This window comes from Gorilla gorilla, chromosome 2 (assembly GCF_029281585.2).
Source record: "Gorilla gorilla gorilla isolate KB3781 chromosome 2, NHGRI_mGorGor1-v2.1_pri, whole genome shotgun sequence".
In the NCBI taxonomy this organism is placed as follows: Eukaryota; Metazoa; Chordata; class Mammalia; order Primates; family Hominidae; genus Gorilla; species Gorilla gorilla.
Genome location: NC_086017.1, coordinates 59,201,505 through 59,217,923, shown reverse-complemented (window position 1 = coordinate 59,217,923; position 16,419 = coordinate 59,201,505). Strand labels below are relative to the sequence as shown.

At 49.0% G+C, this 16,419-nt stretch overlaps 1 protein-coding gene across 5 annotated transcripts in view; it reads left to right on the top strand.

Annotated features, from left to right (window-relative positions):
• The first annotated feature begins 13,166 nt into the window (after nucleotides 1-13,166).
• Nucleotides 13,167-16,419, top strand: part of USP4 (ubiquitin specific peptidase 4) — a 64,333-nt gene continuing 61,080 nt past the window's right edge. The window contains exon 1 of one of the 5 annotated variants that reach the window (XM_031008950.3): nucleotides 13,167-13,752. In XM_031008950.3, coding sequence (XP_030864810.1) covers nucleotides 13,652-13,752 — 101 coding nt within the window. In that variant the 5' untranslated portion in view covers nucleotides 13,167-13,651. The remainder of the gene's footprint in view (nucleotides 13,753-16,419) is intronic. The other 4 variants (XM_055382375.2, XR_008678327.2, XR_008678328.2 and 1 more) reach the window with 4 other exon arrangements.

Below are 16,419 nucleotides of genomic sequence, written 5' to 3'. Positions count from 1 at the left end.
GACCTGGGCCTGAGGCCTATAGATTCACAGTCCTTCCAGATTAGATGGCAGAGAGAAATAGCTGGGGAGGAACAAGGTTGGAGCAAGGAGCCAAGGGAAGGGACAGTTCCTAAAGAATAGTTAGCTGGAACCCATGCTTCTGGACTGCCTGCAGTCTCGGGGCAGCTGGAACCAAAGCTAGAAAGCCATGTGTCTAGGAGGTACCAGGTCCTATTCTAGGAGATGAATATACAGTGCCCAGAAGTCACCCAGGTACTTGTGAAAATATATGTTCCACGACCCACCTCCAGAGACACCGAAGTGGAAAGTCTAGGGACCTAGGGTCCTACTCAGTGTTCTACCAGCTGGACCTGTGAGAAGAGACATCCCACTTCAACTCTCCCCTTTCCTGTACAGGGTCAATGTGGCCTAGGCCACACTCTCTGGTTAGGCTACAGGATGGGAACCCAGAACTTTCCAATAAACTCTAACTTCTCTCCAGGATGCCTGGTGATTCACCCCTTCTTGCCCCATGCCACCCCCACCATCTCAGTTTATGCCTTGGACTACGAGTGAAGGGAACTTTTTTTGGTTTCCCCTGAAATTACTCAGCTTCAGTAAAGGGAACTTCTGAACTCCCAGTATGCCTGATCCTGGCTGGAGAACACTCCTCCTCAGACTTTAAGCTGTATGCCTCCTCTCTCAACTAGAAGTCATTTCTTTTTTTTTTTTTGACAGGGAGTCTCGCTCTATTGCCCAGGCTGGAATGCAGTGGTGCAATTTCAGCTCACTCCAACCTGTCTCCCGGGTTCAAGCAATTCTCCTGCGTCAGCCTCCCGAGTACCTGAGACTAATTTTTTTGTATTTTTAGTAGAGGCAGGGTTTCACCATGTTGGCCAGGCTGGTCTTGGACTCCTGACTTCAAATGATCCACCCACCTGGGCCTCCCAAAGTGCTGGGATTACAGGCGTGAGCCACCATGCCTGGCCAGTCCTTTCTAACTCTCTCTTCTCCAGGAAGTTTCAGAGTAAAGCCAGTTAAGACTTCACTGTCTTCCCCCAACACAGACAGACACACTCACACATACACATTCTTTTCATTCAACCATGCAACTGCTGCTGCTCTGACTGGTACCCACCCCACCCCATTGTGAATCAGCAGCTCAAATGAACAAGTAAAAGAGTAGAAATCACATTCAGCCTATGTGAAGTCCTGGCTTTAAAAGCAGAAATGGCTGCAGAGCACTGCTTGCACAGAAAACACATACAGCATTTAGGCCACTGACCTAGGTTCAGAAACTTCCATTTCAGCAGTTCTTACAGAAGGACTGCTTTTGGGGTTTTTTTTTCAAACATTAAATCTGATAAAATTAGGTCAGGCATTTCTTGCACAATTAGTTGATCAAATGACTTCCTTATTCTGACTCAACGTAGTCCTAAAAACAACATTTAAAACAAGTTTATTTTCAGGCTCGGTGCAGTGGCTCACACCTATAATCCAAGCACTTTGGGAGGCTAAGGTGGGCAGATTGTTTGAGCTCAGGAGTTTGAGAACAGCCTGGGCAACATGGCGAAACACTGTTTCTACAAAAAAATACTGGCCAGGCAAGGTGGCTCGTGCTTGTAATCCCAGCACTTTGGGAGGAAAAGGCGGGTGGATCATGAGGTCAGGAGTCCAGCCAATATGGTGAAACCCTGTCTCTACTAAAAATACGAAAATAAGCTGGGTGTGGTGGTGTGCACCTGTAGTCCCAGCTGCTCCGGAGGCTGAGGCAGGAGAATCGCTTGAACCTGGGAGGCGGAGGTTGCAGTGAGCTGAGATTGGGCCACTGCACTCCAGCCTGGGTGACAGAGCAAGACTCTGTCTCAAAAAAAAAAAAAAAAAAAAAAGAGCCAAGCTTGGTGGCACATGACTGTGGTCCCAGCCAGCTACTTGGGCAGCTGAGGTCAGAACATTGCTTAAGCCTAGGAGATCGAGGCTGCAGTGAGCTATGATTGCGCCACTGTACTCCAGCCTGGAAGACAGAGTGAGACCCTGTCTCAAAATAAATAAAACAAGTTTATTTTCAGAAAAGCATTCCTGGCCTGATAAGTCTAATAAATCTCTTACATTTTAACTTTTGGATAAGATAGAGTAAAAAGTACTGGCTAAAGATTTCCCCAAGGGGCCAGGCATGGTTGCATGTACCTGTAGTCCCATCTACTCAGGAGGCTGAGGTGGGGGGAATCACTTGAGCCCAGAGGGTCAAGGCTGCAGTGAACTGAGATTGTGCCACTTCACTCCAGCCTGTGCGACTCCAGCCTGGGCTGTCTCAAAACAAGCAAACAAAAAACCCCCCAAAAAACCAACCTGGCCAACATGGTGAAACCTTGTCTCTACCAAAAAATACAAAAATTAGCCGAGTGTGAGGCGGGCGGATCATTTGAGGTCAGGAGTTTGAGATCAGCCTGGCCAACATGGTCAAACCCTATCTCTACTAAGAATACAAAAATTAGCTGGGCATAGTGGTGCGCTCCTGTAATCCCAGCTACTTGGGAGGCTGAGGTAGGAGAATTGCTTGAACCTGGGAGATGGAGGTTGCAGAAGCCAAGATTGTGCCACTGCACTCCAGCCTAGGTGACAGAGTGAGACTCCATCTCAAAAACAGAAACAAAATTAGTCGGACATGGTGGCGTGTGCCTGTAGTCCCAGCTACTTGGGAGGCTGAGGTGGGTGACTCGCTTGAACCCAGGAGGCGGAGGTTGCAGTGAGCTGAGATTGTGCCACTGCCCTCCAGCCTGGGCAACAGAGACAGACCCTGTCTCAAAAAAAAAAAAATTTTTTTTTCCCAAGAAAACACAGCATGGGTTTATAAAGAGCAGGCCATGATCCCTATCAGAGTACTCTGAATTGACATGTTTTTGTTACTGCACTCACCAAGTAAGCGGGAAGAGTATGCATTCACATACAGGTGTGACACACCTGGGCGGGCACTGAAATAAAGCCCAGCTCCAGCCAGCCACAGAGATTAATGGGTATCTGCCTCACATCAGACACTGACTGATTGGGAGCTGAGGGGGACAAATGTCAGAAGTCCTTGTCCAAGAAATGAGGTCTCATAGGCCTTGGCCCTGAAATGGTGTAATTCTCACTGCCTCTCAGAGAGGCTGTGTACAGAGACATTGCTTATCTCTACTCAACAGCCATTCCCAAGTCCTTCCTCCTGGCTGGCTGGCAGAATCTACTTTCCTGCTGTAAAGATAGGGGCAGGTGACCTAATCTTGGCTACAAAGAGATGCAGAGGCTCCTGGGAAAGCCCCCATGATCCCAGGAAACAGGATCCTGTTTCCTCTCTCCCTTCTCACTGGTGGGTGTTGTTGAGGGTACCCAAAATTCTGGGAGCAAGGCAGCCACGTTGGAGCTTTGAAGGCAAAGAACTAGAAGGCCCCAGATAAACAAACTGATGTCTTTCAGCTTTGACCTTCCCAAGAACTCAACTCCAGACGTGTCATGTGAAAAAACAAGAACCACCAAATAGGTGGGCCAATTGCTGCTGGGGATTCTGTTAGTTGCATCTAGAAGCATTGAGACTGACATGACATGACAGTGGTGTATTGGGCAGGGGTGCTAGGCAACTTGTTGCCCCTAACTGGCTGGCAGAATATTTTCCTAGCCAGCCTTACCTGTTGTAAATGTAAGGGCAGGTGACGTGATCTTGGCTGTGAAGAGACGCAGAGGCTCCTGGGAGACCCACTTTTAGTGCCCCTCACAGGTCCAGTGTAATTGTGGCCCTCAAGACCAGTAGAGGAGACCACAAAGCAAGCCCACTTGATCCAAATTCCTAGAGCTCTAGCAGCATTCAGGAACACATGTAGCTTACCCTCAGTGGTGTCCTACAGTTCTGAAGACCACCTGGCTTCATAGGGAAGCAAGTGAAGGGAATCTAAATCTCCCTGCAGCAGAATACCCCAGTCACCTTTGTCCCCAGCACATGACTGTGTGTGTGTGCATGTACATATGAGTGAATCTAAAGTCCAGGTCTCAGGCTGGGTACAGTGGCTCACGCCTATAATCCCAGCACTTTGGGAGGCCAAGGCGGGTGGATCACCTGAGGTAAGGAGTTCAAGACCAGTCTGGCCAACATCCAACATGGCGAAACCACATATCTTTTTCTTTTTTTTTTTGGAGTTTTGCTCTTGTTGCACAGGCTGGAGTGCAGTGGTGTGATCTCGTCTCACTGCAACCTCCACCTCCCGGGTTCAAGTGATTCTCCTGACTCGGGCTCCTGAGTAGCTGGGATTACAGGCGTCTGCCACCATGCCTGGCTAATTTTTTGTGTTTTTAGTAGAGATGGAATTTCACTATGTTGGCCAGGCTGGTCTTGAACTCCTGACTTCAGGTGATCCACCCGCCTCAGCCTCCCAAAGTTATAGGGTTACAGCCGTGAGCCACCACGCCTGGCCCAGCGAAACCACATCTCTACAAAAAATACAAAAAAAAATTAGCTGTGTGCGGTGGCGCGCGCCTGTAGTCCCCAGCTACTGGGGAGGCTGAGGCATGAGAATTGCTTGAACCCAGGAAGTGGAGGTTGCAGTGAGCCGAGATTGTGCCACTGCACTACAACCTGCGTGACAAAGTGAGACTCTGTCGAACACACACAAAAAAAAGTAATAAAAAAAATAGGCCGGGCACGGTGGCTCATGCCTGTAATCCCAGCACTTTGAGAGGCTGAGGCCGGCAGATCACCAGGTCAGGAGATCGAGACCATCCTGGCTAACATGGTGAAACCCCATCTCTACTAAACAAAATACAAAAAATGAGCCGGGCGTGGTGGCGGGAGCCTGTAGTCCCAGCTCCTCGGGAGGCTGAGGCAGGAGAATGGCAGGAGCCTGGGAGGCGGAGCTTGCAGTGAGCAGAGATGGCGCCACTGCACTCCAGCCTGGGCAACAGAGCGAGACTCTGTCTCAAAAAAAAATAAATAAATAAATAAATAAAGTCGGCTGTGTGGGGTGGCTCACGCCTGTAATCCCAGCACTTTGGGAGGCCGAGGCGGGCGGATCATGAGGTCAGGAGATCAAGGCCATCCTGGCTAACACGGTGAAACCCTATCTCTACTAAAAATACAAAAAAAAAAAAATTAGCTGGGCGTGGTGTCAGGCGCCTGTAGTCCCAGCTACTCGGGAGGCCGAGGCAGGAGAATGGCATGAACCCGGGAGGCGGAGCTTGCAGTGAGCCAAGATTGCGCCACTGTGCTCCAGCCTGGGTGACAGAGTGAGACTCTGTCTTAAAAAAATAAATAAAAATAAAAAATAAAGTCCTGGTCTCCTGAGCATCCTTTGTGGATGTCATCATATACCCCCAAAGGCCAAAAAGAATATTAAGTATGCCTTTGCTTTCTACACTAGTTGCTTAAGTTTCCTTCCCAGGGAAGTATCTGCAGGCATGACCCTTCATGTTCTTGTGACACTTTTTTTTTTTTTTGAGACAGAGTTTTGCTCTGTTGCCCAGGCTGGAGTGCAGTGGCTCGATCTCGGCTCACTGCAAGCTCTGCCTCCTGGGTTCACACCATTCTCCTGCCTCAGCCTCCCAAGTAGCTGGGACTACAGGTGTCCACCACCACACCGGGCTAATTTTTTTGTATTTTTAGTAGAGACGGGGTTTCACGGTGTTAGCCAGGACGGTCTTGATCTCCTAACCTCGTGATCTGCCCGCCTCAGCCTCCCAAAGTGCTGGGATTCCAGGCGTGAGCCACTGCACCCGGCCCCTGTGACACTTTTATCACACAACATACAATACTGTATTACATATGTAACCATTCTCCATCCCTAACCACACTGTGAACCCCTGGAGGGTAGGGACCATGAGCACATAATACTCAAGTACTATTAGTCCAGTGAAGAAATGACTAATACCCGAATCATTCTTTCTTTCATTTATGCAAGAAATGCCTACTGAGAACTTGCACTGTGGAAAGGGCAAAGGATACATGCAAATTAACATTAAATACTGGTTCACGGTTAAGACTGTGATGGTAATAGAATTACAGGAGGAAGACAAGACACTGGCGGCACCTGGGCCCAGGCTGCCACACCCTGTGCCCAAAGAGGGCTGGCCATCAACACAAGTGGCATAACCAGAATGGAATCTGTCCATTGGCACAACTCCTCCATATAAAAAAAGTGATCCCACTTCCTCTCTGTGAGACTTGTTCAGTTTTTTGCCTCTATTATCTTCTTTTTTTTTTTTTTTTAATTGATCATTCTTGGGTGTTTCTCGCAGAGGGGGATTTGGCAGGGTCATAGGACAATAGTGGAGGGAAGGTCAGCAGATAAACAAGTGAACAAAGGTCTCTGGTTTTCCTAGGCAGAGGACCCTGCGGCCTTCCGCAGTGTTTGTGCCCCTGGGTACTTGAGATTAGGGAGTGGTGATGATTCTTAACGAGCATGCTGCCTTCAAGCATCTGTTTAACAAAGCACATCTTGCACCGCCCTTGATCCATTTAACCCTGAGTGGACACAGCACATGTTTCAGAGAGCACAGGGTTGGGGGTAAGGTCACCGATCAACAGGATCCCAAGGCAGAAGAATTTTTCTTAGTACAGAACAAAATGAAAAGTCTCCCATGTCTACTTCTTTCTACACAGACACGGAAACCATCCGATTTCTCAATCTTTTCCCCACCTTTCCCCCCTTTCTATTCCACAAAACCGCTATTGTCATCCTGGCCCGTTCTCAATGAGCTGTTGGGTACACCTCCCAGACGGGGTGGTGGCCGGGCAGAGGGGCTCCTCACATCCCAGTAGGGGCGGCCGGGCAGAGGCGCCCCTCACCTCCCGGACGGGGCGGCTGGCCGGGCGGGGGGCTGACCCCGCCACCTCCCTCCCGGACGGGGCGGCTGCCTCTATTATCTTCTGCAAGAACCTAATCCTTATATAACAGAGGTTAGAAATCACTGAGAAGACATTTAATTCTTCTAAAGTGTGCTTCTAGAATCTTTTTCTTTTCACAGTCCCCTGGGCAGGTTAAGGAGGCACAGGTGAGAAGGAACCAAAAATATTTCTCCCCTGTTGCCACCTCCAATTAAAATATGTCTAATATTTGTGAATACTGCCATGTGTGCTCTGTTAGTGCTGGCCAAGTGTGGACCAAGAATAACTTGGGAGAGCCAAGTCCTATCAGGTGTAAAGAAAACTGTGGTAGCAGCTAAGACAAAAACCTTATGATTTGGAATAAAATAAAGCTTAAAGGCCAGGCGTGGTAGTTCAAGCCTGTAATCCAAGCACTTTGGGAGGCCGAGGCGGGTGGATCACCTGAGGTCAGGAGTTCAGGAACAGCCTGGCCAACATGGTGAAACCCCGTTTCTACTAAAAATACAAAAATCACCTGGGCGCGGTGGCGGGTGCCTGTAATCCCAGCTACTAGGGAGGCTGAGGCAGGAGGATCCCTTGAACCCGGGAGGCGGAGGTGGCAGTGAGCCGAGATTGCGCCACTGCATTCCAGGCTGGGTGACAGAGTAAGACCTTGTTTCAAAAAAAAAAAAAAAAAAAAAAAAGCATAAAGTTCACACACCCAGACCTTATTAATCTTTTTTTTTGAGACGGAGTTTCGTTCTTGTTGCCCAGGCTGGAGTGCAGTGGTGCGATCTTGGCTCACTGCAACCTCCGCCTCCTGGGTTCAAGCTATTCTCTTGCCTCAGCCTCCCAAGTAGGTGGGGCTACAGGAATGCACCACCATGCCCAGATAATTCTGTATTTTCAATAGAGATGGGGTTTCACCATGTTGGTCAAGCTGGTCTCAAACTCCTGACCTCAGGTGAACCACCTGCCTCGGCCTCCCAAAGTGCTGGGATTACAGGTGTGAGCCACCGTGCCCAGCCCAACATTATGAATCTTTTTTTTTTTTTTTGAGATAGGGTCTCGCTCTGTCACCCAGGCTGGAGTGCAGTGGCGCAATCTTGGCTCAGTGCCAGATCCGCCTCCCGGGTTCATGCCATTCTCCTGCCTCAGCCTCCTGAGTAGCTGGGACTACAGGCACCCACCACCACGCCCGGCTAATTTTTTGTATTTTTAGTAGAGACGGGGTTTCACCGTGTTAGCCAGGATGATCTCGATCTCCTGACCTCGTGGTCCGCCCTTCTCGGCCTCCCAAAGTGCTGGGATTACAGGCGTGAGCCACCGCGCCCGGCCAACATTATGAATCTTTAATTAGACATCACAGTCCAAGATCAACCAGTATGTGACCAATAAGCCAGGTTTTCTTCTAGCTCCCTTCCTGGTTTCTCTTCTGTTCTTGTGGCCCAAGGTCCTCTGGTAATGGATGGATTGTCCACTTCTGGGATCTTGGTGTCCTACCGGGCCTATGGTTCTCTCTAGGATAAAGTGGCTCAACATAGAACACAGCTCTGGGGCCAAGATGTCTCCTGAGCTGAATCAGTCACCCTTGTCATTTCCTCCCAAGTCCCTAGGTCACTACCACAACAGGAACACGCAGGCAGATGTTCATTGTTTCCAGTTCTCTTTTTTGTTTTATTTTTGAGACAGGATCTTGCTCTGTCACCCAGGCTGGAGTGCAGTGGCACGATCATAGGATCACAGCTCTCTGCAACTTCAAACTCCTGGGCTAAAAAGATCCTCCCGCCTTGGCCTACTTAATAGCTGGGATTACAGGTGCACGTCACCATGCCAGGCTAATTGTTTTATTTTAAATTTAAAAATTTTTTTTCCTTTTTTTGAGATGAAGTTTTGCTCTTGTTGCCCAGACTAGAGTGCAGTGGCATGATCTTGGCTCATGGCAACCTCCGCCTCCTGGGTTCAAGTGATTCTCCTGCCTCAGCCTCCCAAGTAGCTGGGATTACAGGCGAGCACCACCATGCCCAGCTAATTTCTGTGTTTTTAGTAGAGACTGGGTTTCACTAGGTTGGCCAGGCTGGTCTCAAATTCCTGACCTCAAGTGACCCGCCCACCTCAGCCTACCAAAGTGCTGGGATTGCAGGAGTGAGCCATGCCTGGCCCTGTTTTTTTTGCCTCCTAAGTAGCTGTGACTACAGAATGAGATTCTGTCTCAAAAAACAAAACAAAACAAAAAACGGCTCAGCGCGGTGGCTCACACGTGTAATCTCAACACTTTGGGAGGCAGAGGTGGACAAAGCGCTTGAGCCCTGGGGAGCAGGGCAGAAGTTGCAGTGAGCCAAGATTGTGCCACTGCACTGCAGCGGGGATGACAGAATGAGACCCTGTCTCAAAAACAAAAAAAAAAACCCACCATTTATTTATTTATTTATTTATTTATTTATTTATTTTTTGAGACGGAGTTTTGCTCTTGTTGCCCAGGCTGGCATGCAATGGCACGATCCTGGCTCACCGCAACCTCTGCCTCCCAGGTTCCAGCGATTTTCCTGCCTCAGCCTTCTGAGTAGCTGGGATTACAGGCCCATGCCACCATGCCCAGATAATTTTTGTATTTTTAGTAGAGATGGGGTTTCACCATGTTGGTCAGGCTGGTCTCGAACTCCTGACCTCCTGATCCAACTGCCTTGGCCTCCTAAAGTGCTGGGATTACAGGCGTGAGCCACTGCGCCCGGCCACCCCCACCATTTAAATCAAACAAACTGGCTAACAAAGTTTAAAGACTTTGTAAATAATGGTGACCTTGTAGTCCGGGCACAGTGGCGCATGACTGGAATCCCAGCACTTGGGAGGCAGATGATCACTTGAGGCCAGGAGTTCAAGACCAGCCTGGGCAACATGGTGAAACTCCATCTATACTAAAAATATTAAAATTAGCTAGGCATGGTGATGCAGACCAGTAGTCTGGTTAGCTAGGCATGGTGATGCAGACCAGTAGTCCCAGCTATTTGGGAGGCTGAGGTAGGAGGATCATTTGAGCCCAATAGGTCGAGGCTGCAAGTGAGCCATGATTATACCACTGCACTTTAGCCTGGGCAACAAAGACTCTGTCTCAAAAAAAAAAAAAAAAAAAAAAAAAAGGTGATCTTCCAACTATGGAATTCACTTTATTCTTCACATTTCAACTACCAGCATTTTGTAATCTTTTATTTATTTATTTTTCTTTTTTTCCCTCCAAATACCCAGATATCAAGAAGAATATTTTGCAATCCTAATATTAATTTTTAAGGGCTACCAATAATTAGTGCGCTATTTTTATAGCTATTAAAAGCACTAAATTCCTGACTTAAAAATATTGTCCAAATTTTTCATTTTTATAATTAGGTTTTGTCCCCTTTTCTAGTGGTGCTGAGGACTTGTCCTACTTGTCTTCCTTAAGACTGCCATAAATGGTTTGGTGAAAATGCTAAAAAAAGAAGAGGGAAGTAGACACCCTGAAATGTAGATTCTGAACCGATGTCAGTAACCAACTTTTTTTTTTTTTGAGAGAGTCTCTCTCTGTCACCCAGCCTGGAGTGCAGTAGTGCGAACTTGACTCACTGCTACCTCCATCTCCCAGGTTCAAGTGATTCTCCTACCTTAGCCTCCTGAGTAGCTGGGATTACAGGTGCTCGCCACCATGCCCAGTTAATTTTTGCATTTTTAGTAGAGACAGGGTTTCACCACATTGGCCAGGCTGGTCTTGAACTCCTGACCTCAGGCGATCCACCTGCCTTGGCTTTCCAAAGCCAAAGTGCTGGGATTACAGGCGTGAGCCACCGCACCTGGCCTCAACTTTCTTTTTCCATAAATAACAGGTCTAAAGGTAGTGTTTCTTTTTTGATAACATTTTTAAGAGTTTCAGCCGGGCACGGTGCCTCACACCTTTAATCCCAGCACTTTGGGAGGCTGAGGCCAGTGGATCATGAGGTCAGGAGTTTGAGACCAGCCTGCCCAACATGGTGAAACCCCATCTCTACTAAAAATACAAAAATTAGCCAGGCGTGGTGGCGCACGCCTGTAATTCTAGCTACTCAGGAGGCTGAGGCAGGAGAATCGCTTGATCCAGGGAGGCAGAGGTTGCAGTGAGCTGAGATTGCCCCACTGCACTCCAGCCTGGGGGACCCAGCAAGACTTCATCTCAGAAAAAACAAAAAAACAAAACAAAACAAAAACGAGTTTCAAAGAACTTTCATAGAAGGGGACTTGTTAGGGTTGGCTCTGCAGATGTAGAATCATCATGTGGTGGTAACTCTTATCTACAGGGGATTAATTGCTATGTGGTTATTTAAGGCAGTTTTAATTCCATATTTACTTTCTCCTACTATCTACCCAACTGCCAAGAGGCCTTTCTTATCAGATGGTGTGTGATGGATGACCCAGGGAGTGCAAATTAATTTCAATTGGCCAAACCCAACATAAAAATAGTAAATCTGTTCAAATGACCTACCGTATTTTCACTGGGCCAGTTCCCCTTCCTTCACCCGACTCAAAACATAGCTCATCTTTTCAACAGGAATAGGTAGAAAAATAAGAATAATAAAATAAAATAGACATGGCTTCTCTGTTTCTCCTCTTCTCCCTCACAGCCACCTCCATAGTGAGAGGTTCCTAATGGTTCTGTGTCTGAGTTACACCACCGTGGGCGTGAAGCACCCTCAGCCATTTTGTCTCTGCTTCAAAACTTCCTACAATGCCTGCCTGCCTTTTAAGGCAGGATATATGGTCTGTCTGGCCTCCTTTCTAGCTTTAGATCCCCTTAGGCTGTTGTAGCGTTGTAGTGCCCGGCTCAACTGGCCGAATCCCCACTCTCTGATCCTGTCCTGCCTGTTCCAGAAATTATCTTCTGGTCCCTTGAGCCTCCCCTTCTGTAACATGCATCCTCATCTTTATTCTGCCAGCATTTTTTTTCAATACCACACTCAAATGCTACTCAAGTCAAAGGCTTCCTATGAGAGCAGGGGTTGTGCCTGGCGTTCTACAGCCTTTGGTTCACACCCCCCTTTTTTTTTCAGACGGGGTCTCGCTCTGTTGCCCAGGCTGGAGTGCAGTGGCGCAATCTCGGCTCACTGCAACCTCTGCCTCCCAGGTTCAAGCGATTCTTCTGCCTTAGCCTCCCGAGTAGCTGAGACTAGGTGTGGGCCACCATGCCCGGCTAACTTTTTTTTTTTTTTTTTTTTTGTATTTTTAGTAGAGAAGGGGTTTCACCATATTAGCCACGCTGGTCTCGAACTCCTAACCTCGTGATCTGCCCGCCTCGGCCTCCCAAAGTCCTAGGATTACAAACATGAACCACGGCGCCGGACGCCCGGTCTTTTTTTTTTTTAAGACATTTTGGTCTCCACGTTGGTCAGGCTGGTCTCGAATGCCCGACCTCAGGTGATCCTCCTGCCTCGGCCTCCCAAAGTGCTGGGATTACAGGTGTGAGCCACCGCGCCCGGCCGGTTCACACCCTTTATTTGTATTTATTTATTTTTTTGAGACAGGGTCTCACTTTGCCGTCCAGTCTCAAGTGCAGTGGCGCCATCTCGACTCACTGCAACCTCGACCTCCTGGGCTCAAGGGATCTTCCTACCTCAGCCTCCCAAGTACCTGGGACCACAGACGCGAGCCACTGCCCGGCTAATTTTTTGTATTTTTTTGTAGAGACGGGATTTCGCTATGTTGCCGAGGTTGGTCTCTAACTCCTGGGCTGAACCTATCCTTCCGCCTCAGCCTCCCAAAGTGCTGGGACGACAGGCTTGAACCACCGCGCCCGGCCTGGTTCACACACTTTAATGCACTTACCACATACTGCTAGGCATTGAGGTTATTTCTGTAACATCTCTTCTTTTCTACTAGATTCTATGAGGGCAGGAACTAGGTCTTATTTTTCTCTGAGGACAAGGACTGTTAGACAAGTGTATGGAGACGCATCTAGACCAACTGCCTGACTTCCTCTTTCCTCTGGGTTTACTTCTCCCTCCAAGAGGAGGGTTGTGTGTGTGAGCGGGGGCGACTGGAAAACATAGTGTTCAGGACGTTGTATCTTGTTCCAGGAACTAAGTACACGCCTGGGTAACTAATGTGGAGTACCTCTCCTTCCCCTGTTGCTATCGCCCCTCTGTGGCTGCTTGGCAAGTAGCTCAGTATGAAGAGCTGACGGAATTCTGCGGTGGGCCAGGTGGCTCTGGCGTCGATTGTTTAAGGCGACTGTTAATGACTACAACACACCATTGAGTCTTGGTCCCAAGGCGCTGGTGCACATGGTACTTCCCGAAATCCCTGTAGGGCCGCTGGAGCAGGAGCCCCGATCCCACGTTTGGGCAGCTGACTCGCCTAAGGCCTCCAGCTGAAAGCGGAATTGCAGGGGTGAGAATGAGCAGACCTAACTACCGGGCTTCTCGCACATGGCCTGCATTTATTTAGGACCACGATAACCTCGAAGGCCAGGCTGGGGTGCCCGATGGGTCGTGGGCTTGCTGTCTAACTCCCTGAGATCGGCGGGCTGAACAGAGCTTCGAAGTGTAGCGCCATCCTGAGCAGAGAAAGGGGCGCCCGACGGCCGCGTAGCGGGCGGCAGGGCGGGAGGAAGTAGCAGCTGCTGCTCCCCGCCCACCCCTCTCGCGTGTGCCTTTCCGCTCCACTGTTCGCCGGTGAGCTAGGTGGCGCGAGAGCTGAGGGGAGAAAAGACAGCGGCTGCAGGAGCCGAAGGCCGCGGCTCGAGGTGGGGCAGGGGCGGGCACGCGAGCGTGCGTGCGTGGGCGCGGTCTATAGCACGCCGCGCGCGGGGCGGATGTCCGGGCCGGCTGGGCCGGGGCCGCGGCCGAGATGGCGGAAGGTGGAGGCTGCCGTGAGCGACCGGATGCGGAGACTCAGAAGTCCGAGCTTGGAGCCTTAATGAGGACCACACTCCAACGCGGGGCGCAGTGGTGAGCTCCCGGCTCGCTCTTCCTCTGTGCAGAACCAGGGGCCGAGAAAAAGGGGCCTCCTTTTTCTCGGCTAGAGTAGGGGCTGGGCGGGGATGGTATGTAGTGACCCTGGAAGAGTAGCCTGACACCTGCCCCTCAGGAGAAGAACTCCAGGATCAGCTCTGGGAAAGCGCAGGCGGGTCCTGAGTGTCGTCTCAGCTCATTTGGAGCCCTAGGGGGCGGGCCCGGCGGGGGCCAGGAGGAGGGATGTGGAGAAGGGGAAGGTTGGTGGGGACCCTAAGGGTGGGGAGAGCCCTTTACCATGAGGACTCGCCGTGTGACCTTGGGCGAAGGTGTCACAGACCTGGATTCCTCACTGTTAAAACCAGGATAGCAATATTTGGCTCACCGACCTCAGTGGGTTGAGGGGAAAATCAGAAGTAGATACTTTGTAACTTGTAAACTGCCAACAGATGCCAAGGTCAGAAGCTGAACAAATGTCTGAGAACCCCGATTATTTTGGTAGCAAGTGTCAAAAATATTTGCGGCAGCAGTATCTTGGAGTGGGAGAGGAGGATAGCCTAGGTCCTGGAGCTAGATGGAAGATGAAGGGTCCAGAATTTAGAAGACCCAGGCTGAGTTATTAGGCATCTTAATATATTGTTTAGTAGAGGGGACAATACTTTGTACTACTGGAGAGATTCCTGGGTGGTGTAATTGTGTAGCAGTAGAAAAACTAAGGCTAGACTTTGCATCGAGTATGACTGTTACCCATCTTGTTTGTTTTGTTTTGTTTTGTTTTGAGATGGAGTTTCACTCTTGTTGCCCAAGCTGGAGTGCAGTGGCGTGATCTTGGCTCACGGCAACCTCCGCCTCCCGGGTTCAAGCGATTCTCCTGCCTCAGCCTCCCAAGTAGCTGGGATTACAGGCTCACGCCACCACACCCAGCTAATTTTTTGTATTTTTAGTAGAGACCGGGTTTCACCATGTTGGGTAGGCTGGTCTCAAACTCTTGACCTTATGATCCACCCGCCTCGGCCTCTCAAAGTGCTGGGATTACAGGTGGGAGCCACCGTGCTCGGCCCGAGTGTTACCTATCTTTAAGAAATCATTGTGGTGATGATCTGCAGAGGAATTGAGCAGGAGAATAGAAAAATTGGGGTTACGAGGAGTACAGATAACAGCTTATGTATTCACCTTGAGCTAACCAGTTTGTGAAAGGCAGGGTAAACAGAGGTACTTTTTTTGTGTTTTCTTTTCTTTTCTTTTTCTTTTTCTTTTTTTTTTTTTGAGAAGGAATTTCCCTCTTGTTGCCCAGGCTGGAGGGCAATGGCGCGATCTCGGGTCACGGCAACCTCACTCTCCCGTGTTCAAGCGATTCTCCTGCCTCAGCCTCCCCAGTAGCTAGGATTACAAGCATGCGCCACCACGGCCGGCTAATTTTTTTTGTATTTTTAGTAGAGACGGGGTTTCTCCATCTTGGTCAGGCTGGTCTCGAATTCCTGATCTCGGGTGATCGCCCGCCGTGGCCTCCCAAAGTGCTGGGATTACAGGCGGAAGCTACTGCGCCCGGCCTAGCAGAGTTACTTTTTAAGTTAACCTGTATAGGGTTCATAAAGAATACTCAGCAGAAGCAGAGGAAGTTTAAGATAGACTAAAATCATACAGTAAAATTGTATGGAAGGTATTGCTCAAGGGATTTGGAAGAAAAATAGCATTTTAGAGACGGATGTGTTTATGGATCCTTGTGACCTCTGGGAAGCTGCCTGACCTCCTCTCACATTTGTTGGTTATAAAATTTTAAGGATGCACCAATATAATTGTTGATGCTTTGTTGCTCCACAGAGATTGTTTTAATTGTAAAACAGCATAGAGATACTTTTTTTTTTTTTTTTTTTTGAGACGAAGTCTCGCTGTGTCACTAGGCTGGAGTGCAGTGGCGCGATCTCGGCTCACTGCAATCTCTGCCTCCTGGGTTCAAGTGATTCTCCTGCTTTAGTCTCCCGAGTAGCTGGGATTATAGGCATGCACCACCATGCCCCGCTAATGTTTGTATTTTTAGCAGAGACAGGGTTTCACCATGTTGGCCAGGATGGTCTCGATCTCCTGACCTCGTGATCCACCTGCCTCAGCCTCCCAAAGTGCTGGGATTACAGGCGTGAGCCACCGCTCCCGGCCAGCACAGTGATACTTTAAAAATATAAAAAGGTCTGGTGCAGTGGCTCATGCCTGTAATCCCAGCACTTTGGGAAGCTGAGGCAGGAGGATCACTTGAGGCCAGGAGTTCAAGACCAGCCTGGGCAACATAGCAAGAGCTAGCCTCTACAAAATAAAAAAATACATTAGCCGGGCATAGTGGTATGTGCCTATAGTCACAGCTACTCAGAGGCTGAGGCAGGAGGATCACTTGAGCCCAGGAGTTTGAGGCTACAGAGAGCTATGATTGTGCCACTGCACTCTAGCCTGGGTGACCCTCTCTCTAAGGAAATAAATAGGTAAATAAAATACCACATTTGCTTACATTTAAGTAAAAAAGTGGTAAGTTGAATATGAAGCACAAATTAATGCTTTTTGACAAGATGAACAATAGGCACTATTATATGTACATGTGTATGTGTATATTTATATATGTACACGCATGCTATATGCTTTTTTTTTTTTTTTTGACAGGGTTTTATTCCTGTCGCC